Source organism: Perca fluviatilis, chromosome 17 (genome assembly GCF_010015445.1).
Source record: "Perca fluviatilis chromosome 17, GENO_Pfluv_1.0, whole genome shotgun sequence".
Classification (NCBI taxonomy): Eukaryota; Metazoa; Chordata; class Actinopteri; order Perciformes; family Percidae; genus Perca; species Perca fluviatilis.
Genome location: NC_053128.1, coordinates 6,328,232 through 6,347,781, shown reverse-complemented (window position 1 = coordinate 6,347,781; position 19,550 = coordinate 6,328,232). Strand labels below are relative to the sequence as shown.

Here is a 19,550-nt window from a genome sequence, read left to right as displayed (position 1 = left end):
TCCTCTTGTCTATGATATAACCAGTTAACTGACAAGGAACCCCACCAATTGGATTTGCTGTTATGGGAAGTGACGTTTACACGCTCGCCAATCAGTAAACTGTGCCGAAAGCCGTCCGTCAATTCCCCTGAGCTGCGGCTGGGCCAATGGGCTGGGCTGATGTAAAGTTACATTTTCCGCAGCTGCTGAATCAGAGCGGAATATACGCCACCTACAGTAGATTCTGGCGTTTCATTTCCATTTTTTTGAATAAATATTCTTCAGTTTCCACTTCTCAGCGGACTGTCTTAACACCTGGTCTGACATGGCGACGGAGATAACGAAAGGTGTGGAACAGGTCTCAGTGGGTAAGAAAGAAATAGCTAACCTGAGCTAGCAAGCTAGTGAGCTAACTCCCAGATAAACGTGTGTCCAGCATATTGCATCAGTTGCAATGCTGCCATATATCTATGCAATGCTGCAAGCAGTTAGCATTTAAGCTAACGCTAATTTCTGATTCTGTAGCTAGGTGTCTGATTCGATATCAGGTTTAGCTACACCACAGTCACTTAGCGCTAACTTAGCCTGCGATGCCGATTAAAGATACAAAATTAGCCAGACAGAGGAAACCGTAAATATTTAACCAATGACAGCTGTCAGTTGCCTGTACAGCAGCTAAGGGGCTGCGTCAGTCAGTTAACCCGGTGTAATTTTTGCTTTGTAATTTTACTGTCTTTTAGTCAACGATGTAAAAATAAAAATAAGTCAGCAATATACAATAATAATATACAATATTTCAGTCATTTGTGATGCTTTCGGTTTCGTCTTTAAGCACCACTTGTCAACACATGTAGGGTCAGAATACTCTGCATGTATTATTAACACATTTCATCTAACGTTATTCTCATGTCTCTGAGTCCGTACCAAGCAAAACGTCTGGTGGCTGTTAGTAACTTAAAGCTCTGACTGTACCTTACTAAAGGAAATTGAGGAACAATGAAGTTGGTTTGCTAAAGCTGCAGATGACTAAGCTCTTTAAAATGTGTATCCATAAATATTGCTTCAGGAGGCAGAAGTTCTAAACTTACTCATCCTTCAGCGAAAACAGGGGCTGATGTACTGATGACCAAAAATGTAAGATAAGATAAGATAAAATAAACTTTATTAATCCCACACTGGGGAAATTCCTGCGCTACAGCAGCTCAAAAGACAAAAAAATGTACACACCTCAGAATAACACAAATACATTAAGAAGACATAGGAGAAAAAATATATATAAAGTATAAGAAATAGAAAACAAATATGGTAGTCAGTCTGTCATTACTTTCGGACTAACCTAACCTGTATTTGGCACTTTGTGTGTGACCATAGTCAAACGGTTCCTACTGAAGATGTAAATCTGGAATCAGAATCAGCTTTATTTGCCAGGTTTGCATAAACAAACCGACAGTAAGAAATATAAAAAATACTGTTAAGTATACAGTATAACAATACAATAGAATTTACAAGAAATATACAATAACAATTGAAGAGAGGGAAGGAATAGTGCAATATCAGTGTATTCTGAGATTTAAGATTTAAATATAAATGTAGTGCAAGGCAGTTCAGTGCAGTGGTAATATATTAATAACAATATTGTAATTGTAAGATTGAAATATACCGGGCGCCTGGATAGCTCAGCGTGGGCCCCAGAGGCTCAGTCCTCGCCGCAGCGGCTGCAGGTTCAATTCCGACCTGCCCTTTGCTGCATGTCATTCCCCCTCTCTAGCCCCCCTTCGCGTCTAAGCTGTCCTATCGAATAAAGGCCTAAAATCCCCCAAAAATAATCTTATAAAAGATTGAAATATACATGAGGTAGATGAGCAGAACAGTGTTGATTGGCTTTGTTCAGTGTAAGGGTGGGGCCTTTTTCTGAGCGTTCAACCATCATTTCCTAGAACAGCTGGAAAGTGTACTTTTTAGCAAATGGTACACAAAGAGGAGTACCCCCAGGTATTTAATATGAGTGAGAGGGAGTTCTGCATAGGGCTGGGCGATATGGAGAAAATCAAATATCACGATATTTTTGACCATATACCTTGATATCGATACCGCAACGATATTGTAGTGTTGACTACTGGCGCTTTCATAAAATATTTACACAATGAAATTTTTGATAAATAATCATCAGTAATGTGGATGTAATGACTACGTGGGTAAAGGCAAATAATAGAACAGCTACAACAGGCTGGTAAGTTCAGAAAATGACATCACTTTACTGTAATGCAGCCTTTAAAACCAGGAAAAGACACCACTTATGCCATATCACGATATTGCGATATCCCAAATGTAAGACGATATCTAGTCTCATATCATGATATAGATATAATATCGATATATTGCCCAGCTCTAGTTCTGCGTCTCACTCTGCCTCTGCTTCACAGGTGAGATGTATGTATCGGACAAATGTGGCAGTGACCAAGATGGGGACGGCACGCAGCAGAAACCCTTCAAAACTCCTCTCAAGGTAGAACGGTCATGTATGTTAAAGTACCTCTGTTATTTTGTTGTTATTTCCAGGCACGTGTTTCAAACGGTAGTAAAAATAGTAGGCATATTATTGATATTTGCCTCACTGGTTGATCCAGTTGCACTGATTTGTCCGTCAGCATCTCACTGTGTTTATGAACAAATCCTCACAGGCTCTGATGTTCGCTGGGAAGGAGCCGTTTCCGACCATCTACGTAGAATCACAGAAGGAGGGAGAGGTTGGTTTAAAAAAATATAAAAAAATCTTTTTCTTATTTTCTATATTCTGTATGTCTATATATATATATATATATATATATAGATATATAGATATAGATATATACACACACACACACACACACACACACACACACACACACACACACACACACACACACACACACACACAGGAAATTATTCTGTCTGGTTTTAGATGGTGTAGAAAATCCTCACTTTGGACTTTGCAGGCTTTATTCCGACCAGAGCTGCAGCGTCTGTTTTCACTAATTCATCTACCCACTATCATCTGCCGAAGGTTTTTGCCACTGTTCAGCTGCACCAGTGTTTGACTGCAGTAAAAACCTGCCGAAACAGGTCTTGGTGCCGCTTGATACAGTAGATGCACAATAGATAAGCTGCACTAGACGTCAAACAGTTTGAAAGGAGAAACATCGTTCTTCTTTTCAGGTTTCTACTTGTATTTCGGGTTTCTACTAAAACATGCTTTAATGTTCACGCATTATCTTTCTCATAATATCACCCTTTTGTCTAAAACACTACTTTTTAGAGCCTCTCTTTTAAAGATTTTTCCACCTTTATTGGACAGGACAGCTATGTGAGAAATGGGAGAGAGAGGGGAAAGACATGCAGGAAATCGTCACAGGTCGGACTCGAACCCTGGACCTCTGTGACGAGGCATAAACCGCTATGTAAATGTGCGCCTGCTCTTCCAACTGAGCCAACCCGCACAGCGCCTCTCTTTTAAAGTCCCCCTCCCAAATAGACCAGTCTGCTCTGATTGGCTTGCGTGAGCCTGCAGTGACATAGGAAGGGAAGCCAAATCTGAGTGGTTGAGTCCCATGTTTTTTTAACAAAGGCAGCCCACAAATAACTTACTGAGTTGTCTTATTTTCGTTGTTTTATTAAGTTTGTGGGTTGGTAGGCACTCCTGATACCCACGTGTATGTGCACAAACACTGAAAAAGTGAGTTTTTCATGGTATGTCCCCTTTTTAAAGTAAAGGAAAAAAACATTGACGTGTAATCCACTATCTCTGGATGCCCAAGAATAAACTGACATATGTTGATTTCATTTATTTTTCTCAGTCTGTTCATTAGTGTTTCTCCTTTGTCTCTTCCTCAGCGTTGGGCCGTGATCTCTAAGACGCAGATGAAGAACGCAAAGAAGGCCTTTAACCGCGAGCAGATGAAGTGCGATGCCAAAGAAAAGAAGGAGGTGTGTTTGCTTCACATCTCCTGCGAGAGCAACAAGCTAGGATTCATGTCTGTACGATCAAGAAGCAGATGCGGTGTTTTTAAATGTTTGCTCCATGTCTGTTGTGGCAGGCAGAGGACAACGACAGGAGAGAGAAGAACATTGAAGAAGCCAAGAAGATAATCATTGAGAACAACCCCAGCCTGCCTACGCCTGAAACGGTCAGTCATAAAGTTTCTACCATTTTATCCGTGTCTGTATCTAATGTCCTCATTGGATGTTGGCAGAACTGCTAAAACCTTTGATTTAATGACTTTTTGTGGTTACGCTTTATCTTAAACTTCATTCTAAGTGTTTATCACCGTATTTGTCATTAATCACAACTCCACATTTAAAGCATTTGTAACTGGTGCATAGACAATTAATGAATGCTTGATAACACAAATCATAGTATATGTGGATACGTGGACATAAGTATTTAACTGTTATATAGACCAGAGATCTTCAACAGGGGGTCTGGGACCCCTAGGGTGTCCTCAGAGTCACTGCGGGGGGAGGGGGGGCTCCAAATTATTGTTAATTTTTGAAAGTTTTTTTTTTTTCAAAACTTAAAATGTCTTAACATGAATCCAACATATCATTAGCAAATATAAATCTCCACTAATGATAGGCTTACTGGCCTATAGGTAAGATAGTCCTAAGAATTCAATGTGCCACATGTATGCTTAACATTAAAAGATCATTAATTAAATCATGCCAACAATTATTCTTTTAATAGCTTAGTTTTCTATGCAAAAAACGTATGCAGAAGGGGTTTGGGCTGCCCTACACGTTATTGTAGGCCCAGTTTAATATGCAACTTTATTTTATACAATCTATGTAGTAGGGGGTCCCTGCCCCGTTTCTCTTCAGTTAAGAGGTCCTTGGTTAAAAAACGTTGAGGACCCCACTGTGCGCTAACAACAACAATCATCAATCAATCAATCAATCAATCAATCAATCAATCAATCACCGGCACCGTTTTAAAAGAATTGCTTTAGCACCGGTAACAGAAAAAACCCAAACGATACCCCATGCTACACAACTGGTACTTGAGTTGAGTTGAATTGCAGAGATATGTTAAATGGGCAAACTTATTTATTTCTTTTGTCAGCCGTAACATTTATAGATATATATAGTTAAACACGGGGGTCCGACCTATCTGGCGGGAGGGTGCCGATTACGGACTGCAGCTATCGAGTATTCTACTGATTATTCCATCGAGTAATCGGATAAGAAATCATCATCGTTCCTCTTCATCCCCTATGGGACATAAGGCTTCAGTGAGCACTCTCCATTGCATTGGGTCCCTGGCAGCATGTTGGGCCTCTCCCCATGACCGGTTCATCTGTTCCAGCTCTTGTGTCGCAGTTCTGCGCCAGGTGGTATTGGGCCTCCCAGGTTTTCTTTTGCCAGGTGGTGTCCATCTTAGGGCGACTTTTGTGACGCGGCCCTGCTCCATCCTCGACACATGTCCTAGCCATCTCAGGCGTCTGTGCGTAATCTCCTTGGTGATACTCCGGCTTCCCGTTTTCTTGTACAGTTCAGTGTTGGAGATCTTATTAGGCCAAAAGATCTGGCATATTCGTCGGAGGCATCCATTATGGAACACTTCCATTCTCCTCATGTCTGTTTTGACAACTCGCCAGCTCTCTGGATAAGAAATGCTTTTGCTTTATAGTAAATAGCAATAGTAAATATATAAATGAGAGGTTTCATTTTTAGAAAAAGCAACAATTGTATTGCTTAAATTGCATACAATAACAGGAGTAAACACTAATATTTTTAAGCATTATTTTCGCTTATTTTGTAATCTGTGCCGTCAGTCTTCATGGCATGTATCAACAGCATGGATGTATTAAGAGAACGGTCAACAGCAGCGTCAGCCCGTTGTGCGACCGTTACAATCATCCGTGCGGTAACACAGCGGCATACAACTTTAGTTACATTGTTTAAACGAAGCTTCGAGGCAAAGAATTTAGCATCGAGGATTTTTAGTAATGGAATTATTAAAGTTATATTGATTTGATATAATTTAGATTTAATATATTGAAATTGAAATATATATATATATATATATATATAAGAAAAACGCTACTTTGGCTCAGATGCAGTCGCCTGTCTCTGTGTCACTACTCTGTAGTCTCACTCAATGTCCCGCCCACAGTACTCTGTGATTGGTTACACACAAGGAATAGCCTATCAACACCACTGAAGGCTGCTGTGCCTCTGACAGAGCTGTGTTTTGTCCTTTAGGCAGACATTACTGAAGTTGCAATAAAACCTCACAATCCTATATAAATAAAATATGCATTATGTTTTTAATTATATTATGAATATAACAAATTTAGAAATGTGTTTTTCTACAAAAATAGTTTTTCCATTACATTGATGGAGCCATAATACCTGATATATTGGTCATGTAATCAACTTTGTATTTTACATAGGATTGGAGACATTTCTCTCCTAATTTGTTCAATTGTCTTGAGCTACAAGGAGCCAAGTAGGTCATCGTTAAAACAAGGGTGGGCTCGTCTTAGCGTTCAATGTTGTCTAAACACGAGTGTCTAAAATTTGCAGCATTTTGTTTTTAATCAGGAGCTGTCTGAGCAAAGAATAAGAAAATATTACCAAAAAAGTGCCCAACCCCAAATATAGTTGTGCCCTGTTGTGCTAATGACATAAGTGTTAACCTTGTTTGCAGGTTAAAATCCATCATCTGGAGGCCAAGAGAGGGCAGAGAGTCAAAGTGTTTGGATGGGTTCACCGCCTCAGGAGACAGGGTGAGGAGCCTGGCACATGAAAACAAACAGAACCGGTTTAGCCTGTAGCTGTTTATTAATTCCTGACGTTCCATTTAAAAAGGAATCTAACAGCCGAGTTAGAAGATGTTTGTGTGGTAAATTAGTTTCTATCTTTGGCTTCAGAGCGGAAAAGGGCACACTTAAGTTCAGAATGTCTCTTAGTTTTATATTTCGTTGACAGAGTGTTTGACTGATATCTTTGCTCACCGTATATTTCCTGTCTCCTACAGGGAAGAACCTGATGTTCATCGTGCTGAGAGACGGAACTGGTTTCCTCCAGTGTGTCCTGTCTGATCTCCTGGTACAGCTTTATAACGTCACTATTTTACACTCTTTATAGTGTTTAATCTTTTGTCTATCTTTATGTTATATAATAATTGAAGCTGAGATCAATTATCTTCTAAAAGTGTGTATGTTTTAATTTCCATGGCTTTATTATTTACAAAAAGACAACTGTAACAAAGCTAGGTTTTTAAGTAATTTAGTTTTTCGGGAAATGGAATTAACTTGAAATCAAGAATGTGAAACAAAGGATGTAACCAAAAAAACTGACTGGAGAATCAGTTAATTTAGATAAATACACACACACCACACTTGAGGTTGTGTTTGTTACTCAGTATAAGTGGATGACAAACACTTACATCATCTTGTAAGCCTCAAACCTGATTTACTTGTACAAATGTTGAAATCAAAATAAGGCAAAATAAAGCTTTTCATCAGAGCATGCTCAAAACGAACATGTTTGATTTTTCAAATTTAGTAAGCGCTTCAAACACAAGTTATCAATGTCACACAAGTTAACGGTCCTGCTGTATTCTTGCCTCTGATGCTAACACTGGCTTGTTTTTCTCCTTCTTGACTTCAGTGCCAGTGCTACAATGGCTTGGTGCTGTCCACAGAGAGTACTGTAGCTCTGTACGGGACTGTCACTCCTGTTCCTGAGGGGAAACAGGTAAACACACCTGCTGCTTAACAGACAGAATCTGCAGTAAGTGTACATGCGTGCAAAAAAAAAAAGGAAACCAGCAGGAACTGGTGGAACAGACAACATATTTACATGAACTGTATCAACCTAGTCCCTGTAAGATCCACATCTGCAAACTCCAATTCCAATGAAGTTGGGACAGAAAGCAATGATTTGCAAATCCTTTTCAACCTATATTCAATTGAATACACTACAAAGGCAAGATATGTAATGTTCAAACTGATAAACCTTGTTTTTTTGTGTGCAAATATTCACTCATTTTGAATTTGATGCCTGCAACACTTTCCAAAAAAGCTGGGAGAGGGGCATGTTTACCACTGTGTTACATCCCCTTGCTTTTTAATGTATTCAATTAAATATGGGTTGGAAAGGTTTTGCAAATCATTGTATTCTGTTTTATTTTTTAGTTTACACAACGTCCCAACTTCATTGGAATTGGGGTTTGTACATGCAGCAGGTTAATCAGATTTTTGTAACTACTTAACAGTACCTAAGAGTGTATTTTAGTTCTACGAGTTTCATCACAGTGCTCTGCTGGCACGGAGGTTCAAGGTAGTTTTATCCTTCTTCTAGAGAAGAAGCAAACGTTTTTTTTTTCGGTATGCAACGCTTGATAGATTTGTTTGTAAAATTATTAATGTAAATTGAATATCTTTACTGAAAAGATAGACTTGGGTCTGTTTGTGCTAAGACCTAGATAGTTTGTTTTAGAAGCTACTATCTTCTTCCGGTGTCACTTGGTCAAATAATAAGATTATGGATGTAGTTGTAGTGCAGGGTGCATGCAGTAATAGTACAAAGTGCATGCAGTAATAGTACAGGGTGCATGCAGTTATAGTGCAGGGTGCATGCAGTAGTACTGCAGGGTGGATGCAGTATCAAGAAACATGAAGAAGGTCGTCAGTCTTGTTTTGCTCTTCCAGGCGCCCGGAGGCCACGAGCTGCACTGTGACTTCTGGGAGCTGATTGGCTTAGCTCCAGCAGGCGGGGCAGATAACCTGCTGAACGAAGAGTCGGATGTGGACGTCCAGCTGAACAACCGACACATGCTGATCAGAGGAGAGAACGTCTCCAAGGTCCTCCGAGTGCGATCCACCGTCACGCAGTGCTTCAGGGAACACTTCTTCAGCCGCGGATACTACGAGGTGAAGCACACCAGCGCCTGAGTTTATTTCTGTTGGCACAAAGCAATGAACAAAACAATCATTTTATCCAGTCAGACTGTTGCTTTCACAGGTTTAAATGACAAATGTCGCAGATGATAGCAGCTGTAGCATTTCTGAGCGAGCAATTGTATATTTTTAGCACAGAGACATATATTTTTTAAGCACATACATTACATTTTGAAGGTTAAAATGAAAAGAAATGAGGTTATTATGTATCCCGGTCCAAAATTCCTGGACTTTATCACAGGACCATAGGTCATGAAGTAATTGGTTGTCCTCTGTATTACGTTTCCAACAATTTGGTGTGTCTTTCAGACCAATTCTAAACAATCTGGAGGGAGTCCAATAGAATAGAAATGATGCATAAACTTGAACTGAATGAAGCGCAACCTCACATCGCGTGATGTAGTTTTAATATTCCTACAGATTCTGTCCCACTCCTCGTCAGCCAGTATAATCCTCAGATCCCTTTCCCATGTCTTCTTGCACTTTTAATTTGAAACAGCAGCAGTGGGAACTGGTTTCCTATAATGGATTTGCATTAGCAGTAACTAATACACATCTGATACAGCAGCAGGAGAGTGAGCAGGAAAGGATTATAACTTGAATAATATTTATTTTTGTATGTTTCATTAACTAGACAACAGCCAAGAATTTCTATTATCCTTTAGTCTCACTTAATTGTAACTGTATATATCAAAGCCCCCTCCCAGCCACTATACTTGCACTACCCTTTATCCTGCTCATTGCAGATACTATATATTCTTTACTTTATCTTTATTCTTCATCAAGGCAAATTCTTGTACTGTGGCAAAAAAAACTTTTCTGAATTATACAGTCCCTCCAGAAAAACGTGATCATGCGATCGCATAATTCAATGCATAATCAGCCAAAGTCCGCATATTTATGCGGGGGCCACATTTTTTCAAATACGCCACACTTTCGCCGCATAAATTGCAGTTAATTATAAACTAGTCACCCTCTGAGCTTAACAACAAATCAGTTATTGTACTAGCCCAGGAACCCAACCTTAGTGAACAGATAACTTGCGAATCAGACTTCAGACACATGCAAGTCATTCTGCTGCAGCCTTCTAACTGCCTTATCTATTTGTGTTTGTCTATGTTTTTTTGTTTTTGTTTTCTGGGAGTAGATCACTCCTCCTACCCTGGTGCAGACTCAGGTGGAGGGCGGCTCCACACTTTTTAACCTCAACTACTTTGGCGAGCAGGCGTACCTGACGCAGTCCTCTCAGCTTTACCTGGAGACCTGCATACCTGCCCTGGGCGACACCTTTTGCATCGCCCAGTCGTACCGGGCCGAGCAGTCCCGCACCCGCAGACACCTGTCCGAGTGAGCATGCTGTTCAACACTAAAGTACACTTAAGTAGCCCGATGTAGGAACTTTCTTTACAGTCAAATTTAGCTTTTAGCCGAGCACAGGCAGATAACTGTTTTCTAGATTGTTTGAATATAGCTGAACCAGTGATTTCATAGTTTTCAGTCACATAATTGTCTGTTTCTGTGTGTTAAATAGTTTTCAATGACAAAAGCTGTACTGTGATCACAGAGAAATTCACAGAGAAGTTATCAGTATATTTCTTAAAGGCTTATGTTTTTTATGTCCTGGCCACTGATGCGTATTCCGCAGCAGCCATTCAAATTTCTGTTTGACCACTGCAGGAGGGAGAGACTCTTTTATCCCCCTCTCCTCCCCTCTTGACAACAGTACAGTATGTTTTTCATAAATTTGTGATGCAAAAGCAAATCCCTATGCTAAACCGTGATCACAGTGTAACTTCTGGGCTTCACTGTGTGTGAAAGTACTTGATGTCAATTTGCAGCAGTCTTCAGCCTTATTAAGCTCGTGGAGATTTGCATCTCTAGACTGTGACAGAAACGTGATGGAGAATTAGAAATAGTTTATTGCAGTAGGGACACAAAAGTCATAACAACAGCTATATATGGCTGTTTTAAATCGGCATGTGATGGAATGAAGTGACTGTATTTTCCCATCATGTTACCTGCTCTTTTGGGTGCTCACTGTACGTTCATCAGCCTGATGAACAGTCTGCAGTGAAACGCACTGTACCCATGGTGTATTAATCCCTGAGCAACCCATATATGGCATGACACGACATCCCATCCCAAGCCCTCTAGGCTTTAACCGCAGTGCAGTAGTGGCTTTACCTGTGCATAGCTGCATGCCAGCTGAGCGACCTCTACTGATAACACGTTATAGGCAGCAGCACAAGCGCGACGTGTCATTCTCACAACAGGGTGGGAGATTCATTAGTGCGGCAACTAGAGCTGGGCGATGTGGAGAAAATCAAATATCACGATATCTTTGACCAAATACCTCGATGTCGATGTTGCGGCAACACTGTAGGGTTGACAATTGGTGTTTTCACGAAATATTTACACAATGACATTTGTGATAAATAATCATCAGTAATGTGGATACAGTGACTAAGTGGGTAAAGGCAAATTATAGAACAGCTTAAACAGTCTGGTAAGTTCAGAAAATGACATCCCTTTACTGCAGTGCAGCCTTTAAAACCAGGAAATTGTGTCATATTACCATATCCAAAATGTAAGACTATATATTAAAGTATATCGATATCAATTTAATATCCATATATTGCCCAGCCCTAGCTGCAACTGTAGCTTAACATCAAGACAGGACAGGAACGCAAAGTTCAGTCAATATTTCTAAAAATTTTTTACATAAATGAGTAATATTAATGACATGAAAGCCACAAACTACCAATTCACCTCATCTCATATAAGAAAAACGCTACTTTTTCCCCGTGTTCAGGTACACTCACATCGAGGCCGAGTGTCCCTTCATGACGTTTGATGATCTGCTGAACAGACTGGAGGATCTGGTGTGTGACGTGGTGGACCGAGTGCTCAAATCCCCCGCCGCACCGCTGCTCTACGACATCAACCCAGTACGGCACCTTTTTTCTTCTTTTTTTTATATGTTGGAACGTGCTCAAGCTATAACGGGTGTTACGTTTTGTCACACGACTTCCTAATTAACAGTTGATTTAGCGCAAAAACAAATCATCATTACAATTCATTTTTATACATCGGTATTAGCCAACAATAACAGTGGTGGTAACGTTGAGCTGCAAAGTTCACCCTGGACATTTGAAACCGCAGTTGACATAACAATCTTACCTCAAGCTCCATTTAGTAGCTGTTCTGGAGCTTTTGATCCCCTGCTCTTCATAACCACATGGGTAAATTGTGTATGTCATAGTCATTTCATAGTAATAATATATTTCTTTGATGGTGTTTTTCTTTTTTTCCTAGAACTTCAAACCCCCCAAGAGGCCATTCAAGAGGATGAACTACACTGAAGCCATCGAGTGGCTCAGAGAGCACGACGTCAAGAAGGACGACGGCTCCTACTACGAGTTCGGAGAGGTGACGACTAAACGCCACACGCACACACACCAGAATATCTAACACACACACACACACCAGAATATCTAACACACACACACACACCAGAATATCTTACACACATTATTTGAGTTCTTGTCAGTAGAGCTCACATTAGAGCTGTGTGTGTGTGTGTGTGTGTGTGTGTGTGTGTGTGTGTGTGTGTGTGTGTGTGTGTGTGTGTGTGTGTGTGTGTGCGCGAGACACTGTTTCCTCTGCTCCCGTTCATTCAAATGAGATTAATATTCAGCCGATCGAACAGCTTAAAAAAAAAAAAATGAAACACTCAAAATTTTAATTTAAATAAAAGCATTTTGTGTGTAACTGCAGTAAAGGATCCGTCACACACCCAGGAGCCACAGGTGGTTTCAGAAAATGTCTTCAAATTAAAGATAGGGAAACAGAAAACTAATTAACCTTTACAGTTCAACATATGCTTCATTGTCTTTTATATAACTAAAATGGACAAGTGTCTGTCTGTCTGTCTGTCATTGTGTCTGTCTGTCTGTCTGTGTCTTTCTGTCTGTCTGTGTGTCTTTCTGTCTGTCTGTCTCTGTGTCTGTCTGTCTCTGTGTCTGTCTGTCTCTGTGTCTGTCTGTCTCTGTCTTTCTCTGTGTCTGTCTGTCTCTGTCTTTCTCTGTGTCTGTCACTCTGTCTGTCTGTCTCTGTGTCTGTCTGTCTGTCTGTCTGTCACACTGGGCGGGTGTTTAGCTGAGGACCAAATGAAGTGCTGAGTCAGAGCGAGCTCTTGAGACACGGTGTAGTGTATTTAGAGGGGACCCTTGTCAATGTTAAACTGCCGAATTGCATGCTGGGTACATGTAAGTGTCACTGCCCGATGTGAGTCGCACCTGCTCAGATTTAAACGGTTTACGGCCTAACGTGTCTTACTGAAAACGATTATTTTCATGGTCGATTAATCTGTTGATTTTTTTCTCGATTAATCGATTAGTTGTTTGGTCTATAAAATGTTAGAAAATGGTGAAAAATGTGGAGCAGTGTTTCCCAAAAGCCCAAGATGATGTCCTTAAATGTCTTGTTTTGTCCACAACTCGAAGATATTCGGTTTACTGTCACAGAGGAGAGAAGAGACTAGAACATATTCCCATTTTAAGAGGCTGGAATCAGAGAATTTTGACTTTTGTCTTAAAAAACTTACTCAAACCAACTAATCGATTATCAAAAATTTTAAAAATAGTTGACAACTAATCGATTAATCTTTGCAGCACTAGCTCACATCATGACTCAGTAGCCCAGAAATCCCTTTGATTTCATGTCCGCTGTCATCCTGTAAGAGTATGGTGTTGATGTAGTTTTTACTGTCCATGTCGTTTTCCTGTACGTCATTGGCTCTGCTGGATGCAGGAAGTTAAAGAGCTCCCAGCTGAGTTTGTGCTGTTCTCAGTCTGAAGTTCGGTTGTGTTCCTTATTAAACATCTGTGGAGCCGCGGGGTCATCAGATCCAGTCAGTAATGAAGTGCTGAGTGGTCAGCTGCAGTTCCCAGATTCCCCTGTAGAGGGTGTGGCTGTCTTTACTGTCAGCTGGAGCTCTATTATTCTGTCAGAAACGTGTGACCATGCTTTTCATTGACAGAGCTCAAGAGGTTTGTGTCACTACTCACAACATTCATGATTTTGTTATTCGTTAGTTATACTTTGTGGAATTTTTATTTTTTTTTAAACATATTTAGTAGTTATTAGACAGCATTGTAAAGATTTGTCCTCTCTTTGATTTTCATCAACAACAAGTTTGAAGAAATTGTTACTCAAACTTACTTCAATCATTTCTTTATTTGTGAAATCCCCCTTTTTTGTGTGTGGCCTGAATTGGATATTTAATTCTGTGTTTTGACTCGTCTGTTGTCTGCCTCCCTCTCAGGACATCCCTGAGGCTCCAGAGCGGTTGATGACAGACGCCATCAACGAGACCATCCTGCTTTGTCGTTTCCCGGCTGAGATCAAATCCTTCTACATGCAGCGCTGTCCCGAGGACAAACGCCTCACCGAGTCGGTACGAACCCCACGGGGCCAAACTTGAATCTAGTTGAACTTTGGGCACAAAACCAGGAGGTACATCAGGGTGGCTCTTTCCTGCAGTGGTCTAAAACAACTAGAGATACTTGAAACATTCCTATTGTTTTAGAGTAGAGCTGCACCGATTACAATTTTCTAGGCCGATTTTCCATTGAGTTTGACCTGCCGATACAGATTTTAGCTGATTTCAATTTCATTTTTCCTAACCACTTTACAGCACACTCAAATATTTATTTTCTATCTTTTCTTTATTAGAACATTTTACATAGAACATTTTTTGGGGGGCTTTTTCTGCCTTTATTTTGACAGGACAGCTAGGTGAGAAAGGGGAGAGAGAGGGGGAACACACGCAGGAAACCGCCACAGGTCGGACCCGGACCCCTGCGTCGAGGCACAAACCTCTCAGTACATGCGCGCCCGCTCCACCACTGATCCAACCCGGCCACAAACAGAACATTTTTTGAACAGATAATCGATCGCTATAAAATAGAACTATATAAATTACTCCTGGTGTGGGAAATTTACACACATCTAAAGTGCAATGTTATGGAAGAACCATTTCCTTCTTTTCACATCCAATATCCAACTAAATAAATGTGCAGGCTAACCTTAGTAGCTAGCGCTAGCTAGCTTCTAGAGCACGACATAATGATTCCATCTCCTTGGTTGTCCAAATACATCCATCGTTAATAAGATAAGCATGTAAACGATTAGGAACAATGAAAACACAATGTTTAACGGTGTAGATTTTAGACAATGAAACGGCGAGTTCATGAGTTCGCCACGTATACCATGGATGTATTAAGAGAACTAACTATACCATACACGAGAGAGAAGCTCATGAACGTGCATGTTGCTACCGGTTGCTACGACAAGACAAACAAACTGTTGCTAGTGCGGCTAATTGGGAAGAAATCGTGGCCTTAAACGTACAATATGTAACTTTCTGCCACTAGGGGTCTCTCAACCAAAACAATGGACGGTAAAACTGGTTGCGTGGAATTATGGGAGTTTTAAGTGTTAAACACTTTCGCTGCCAGTTAGAATGCATCAGTTCACGGACGAGTTTACCTGTTCAAGTTTATTCACGTTACGTTTATTCATTCTAATAAAATAGCTGCAGTTTCCCCAACATAATTACGTTTTTCTTGATTAGATTTTTATTTGTAGCTGACCAGTTAGCTCGTGAGCCAGCAAGCTAACAGTAGCCAGCAGCTAAAACACAAAATATTTCACATATCAGTGTCACCTTTTGGATCGTTTCAACACCGGGCGGAGGGGGTTTGTTGTAACGCTAGCTAGCTACTAAACGAGGCTGAGAGACAGGTGGGGATTGTCGGGGGAATCTCCGACGAAGGCGGCCAGGACGTTCGATGCCGGTTGTGCAGCAGCAGAACATCTCCCAGCTGCCGCGAATTATCTCCCCTTCACTTTTCAGTAATCTTAACTTTTCGTTTTGGTGCTTAACTCACCTTTTGTCAGGTTAATTTAGCTAACCGTAAAGACAGTATAACGCAAGAGGGAGAAATTCGGCGAGGGAGGAAGATTTTCAGAACATACACCGTAGCGCTCGCGGAGATGTAGCTAACTCTATGGATGGCCGCTGTTGTGACTCGGTGCCTGGTCTGATATGGTCCGTTTCCCACGTTTAATTAAAGCGCCCGTTAGCGTCCGTAAGCACCAGGCACTGGAGATAAGTTCTGGCCGGGGGTTGCTGTAATAAAAGTAGCTGGCTGATAGCTGACTGGGGGCTAACGATAGCTAGCTAGCTATATGTCCCGGGCTGTTGTCAGCTGTCATCCCCGACTGAGTCTCTCTACCGGGGTAGGAGGCAGCGAACAGACCGGGGTGTTCTAGCTGGCTAAATTAGCATTAGATTAATCGTCTATCTATACAGTTAACGTTGCTAGTGAAGTTATTCGTGGGTTAGCCCAGTCCTGTTAACTGTGGTCGAAACAGTCATACTAAAGCGTGTTGAATGATGTTGTAACCTCATAATGTTACCCACAAAGCATTAGCATCAATGTTAGCTACTTGTCGATATTGAACTTTCAAAATAAATAAGGTATCTGTTGTATTACTGTGATAAAAAGTGGGATGTAATTAATCACAAAATGATGCTTTATGGCCAAAAAAAAGCAGTATTACGGTTACAAGTATTTTTTTTCTGTGACATTGCATGATTTACAATTACTCCTGAACGTATCATCTTGGTGCCAGTGTTCTGACGGAAGTTAGAGTAACTGGAGGGTGAAAGGTTATATGACGCCACTGACGGGCGACTAAAGGAAACGTGCCGTGTCTGAAAATAAAATAACAGATTTCTCTGGGTTTGACATTTGGTGGAAACATTTGGGATAGTGTAAGAACACAACTCATAAAAATATATAACATAGGTATGGTCATTTTTAGACATTTTAAAGCAGAAATGTTACATATTGTACCTTTTAAACTGATACTCCACGTAGAGACGTTGGGTGCAGGAAGCAATGAAGTTATTTTCTAACTTATGAGTTATATAATCATCTGGTGTGTGTGTGTGCGTCCTGCAGGTCGACCTGTTGATGCCAAATGTTGGCGAGATCGTCGGAGGCTCGATGCGTATCTGGGACGCCGAGGAGCTGCTGGAGGGATACAAGAGGGAGGGAATCGACCCGACCCCGTACTACTGGTACACTGACCAGGTAACCGACAACTGAGTTTTTCTTTTTGCTTCGATGCATCGTGGCCCAGAACGCAATAGCAATTCTGTTTGATAGCCAGCCGTGCACAATTTTGATAATTGATTCATCATTTAAGTGAATTTTTATTGAAGCCCAACGTTAAACATTTTGGTTCTGGTTATTGATTTTTTTTTTATTGGGGGGGGGGGGGGGGGGGGGGGGGGGGTTTTGGTTTTTTTGGGGGGGGAAGGAGGTGTTTCGAGGGGGTGCACAAGGGGCCAAGCGCCGTTCATCTGACAGATACAACGCAGCGGAAGAATGAACAGTTCCTTGAGGAGGAGTGTAAATTCTGGACCCTCCACTCCGCTCAGCTGCTTTCGGCAGGCATGCATTCGTTATTGAAACGCAGACAGCAGCACTCGAGAAGGCATTTAGTCTTAAGACCACTTTTTGAAGGTCTCGGTCTTGTCTCGGAATCGACTGCATTTTTACTCGGTTTTTGGATAATGAGGACTTATTTCAAGACCACAACTGCAGGGATTTCACTAAATTGCCTGTGCATTGTCTGATTTAGGCCTATGTGTTAAAACTTGCAAATGCAACCAATAACTGACTCATATCTTATTGGAAATTTGTTAATATTGTAATCCGATTTGAGTGTCCGGACTGAGACCCATCTGCAAGAAAACAATTGAAATCGCATTTCAAACCACCTCCAAATGTGGTTTGGATGTTTGTTTTAGTTTTTATTTATTTTTTTTTTTTTGCGGTCCAGACTTCCTAAAATCAATCTGGATAGAATTTGGATAGAACTGATTTGGCCTGGCAGTCTGAACAAGCCTAACAGGGATGGGAAAAAGAAAAGGAAAAACCAGCAGTGACACGGTGATGAGCTTGACGGTAACCGTGACAGCCCTAGGTGGTGTTGGGTAATGCGGTAACCGTGACAGCCCTAGTTGGTGTTGGGTAATGCAGTAACCCTGACAGCCCTAGGTGGTGTTGGGTAATGCACTAACCGTGACAGCCCTAGGTGGTGTTGGGTAATGCAGTAACCGTGACAGCCCTAGGTGGTGTTGGGTAATGCAGTAACCGTGACAGCCCTAGGTGGTGTTGTTTTTTTTTGCCCAGTGGGAAAGGGGCTTCACAGAGTAGCAGTGCTACCAGAATCCTAGTCAGCGAGGTGTTGAGATGGAAATAGGAAGCTTGTTTGTAAAAGCTGTGGACAACGTTTAAATTCGAGGAACAGTGGGACGTGGACAAGGCCCTGCTGACCTGTGGATTCTCCAAATCTGTCCAGAACTTTGCCTCGTTTTCTTCCTGTGTCTTAGCACCAGTGTGTATTAACAGGCTGCTGTGTGTTTGTGTTTCAGAGGAAGTACGGCACGTGTCCTCACGGCGGTTACGGTCTGGGTCTGGAGCGTTTCCTCACTTGGCTGCTGAACAGACATCACATCCGAGATGTCTGCCTGTACCCCCGATTCATCCAGCGCTGCCGACCCTGAACACACACACACACACACACACACACACACACACACACACACACACACACACACACACACACACACACACACACACACACACACACACACACACACACACACACACACACACACTCTATCTGGACCTGGCATGTGGCAGCACCCTGTGAGCCATACAACGTGTTGCTACAATATTAAATACAATCGCAAAGAATTCAGTTTTGTCTTTTTGGCTCAAACCTCAAGCAAAGGGGAATGTCTTCACTCCGACAGAGTTAGATATCACCTCTGCCTCAAACTTCACAGCTTCCTTTTTGTTTGTTCTGAATTAAAACCTGAATCAGATAATTGCTCGTTGGCCGATTTCAAATAGTAAACACTGTAGTTTCCTGTAATTTTCTGCAAGTCCTGGACTAAAATGTCTCAAATGTGGTCTTGAATGCTGCTAAATAATAGCTCTTTCCACCTTAAATTCAGTGTTTTTAACTTACTATTTATTTTATTAACATTGTTCATAGGACATACACCATCCTGACTGTCTTGGTGGTTTGCTGAAGTTTATTCTCGTCATTGGTGGGTTCAGACTTAAATCACAAAAAACAACAGCTGCTTTTGTGCACTTTTCACGTATTTGGGAACATTTTACTTCTCATCTGAAATAAACCGCTAGGTCTAGAAATCAAAGGTAGTAATATAACATGGGCAGCAGCCTGTCCATCAAATTGGTTTAGAAATTGGCATTGGGTCTCATTATGTTTATGTTTCTGCCTTTTCATCTGAAAATACTCAACTCAATAAACTGTACTTGAATAAATGGGATTCAAACAGATGGTTTTCTTCAGGTTGCGTATGTCACATCCATGTTCAGATCATTTGTACCTTGTCTTTGAGTGGTGGCTAATGCCAAAACTCATCACCTGCTGAGTATTCAATTTCATAATCAACTTTAATTTTCATGTTTTTAGTCTCTTCATCTTAAGGCAAACCAAGTTCATTTATTTATC

General features: G+C 41.1%; 1 protein-coding gene across 2 annotated transcripts; it reads left to right on the top strand.

Moving 5' to 3' along the window:
• Nucleotides 1-131: 131 nt before the first annotated feature.
• On the top strand, nucleotides 132-19,375 carry nars1 (asparaginyl-tRNA synthetase 1). Of its 2 annotated transcripts, none has more exons than XM_039779250.1 (15): nucleotides 132-347; nucleotides 2,403-2,485; nucleotides 2,661-2,726; nucleotides 3,850-3,942; nucleotides 4,053-4,142; nucleotides 6,665-6,743; nucleotides 6,995-7,065; nucleotides 7,630-7,716; nucleotides 8,673-8,894; nucleotides 10,069-10,268; nucleotides 11,734-11,869; nucleotides 12,237-12,350; nucleotides 14,248-14,379; nucleotides 16,955-17,086; nucleotides 18,436-19,375. In XM_039779250.1, exons 1-15 carry the CDS (start codon nucleotides 305-307, stop codon nucleotides 18,565-18,567), a joined length of 1,680 nt encoding a protein of 559 aa, XP_039635184.1. In that variant the 5' UTR covers nucleotides 132-304; the 3' UTR covers nucleotides 18,568-19,375. The 2 variants fall into 2 exon arrangements, with proteins under 2 accessions (XP_039635184.1, XP_039635185.1); XM_039779251.1 differs by having other exon boundaries at nucleotides 132-326; nucleotides 18,436-18,567.
• Nucleotides 19,376-19,550: the final 175 nt, after the last annotated feature.

What these genes read in the sequence shown, in the direction of transcription:
- nars1 (XM_039779250.1), top strand. Translation starts at nt 305, where the DNA reads ATGGCGACGGAGATAACGAAAGGTGTGGAACAGGTCTCAGTGG. An exon ending in TCACCGCCTCAGGAGACAGG is followed by an intron (nt 6,744 to 6,994) that starts GTGAGGAGCCTG and finishes TGTCTCCTACAG; the next exon opens with GGAAGAACCTGATGTTCATC. An exon ending in CCTACTACGAGTTCGGAGAG is followed by an intron (nt 12,351 to 14,247) that starts GTGACGACTAAA and finishes CCTCCCTCTCAG; the next exon opens with GACATCCCTGAGGCTCCAGA.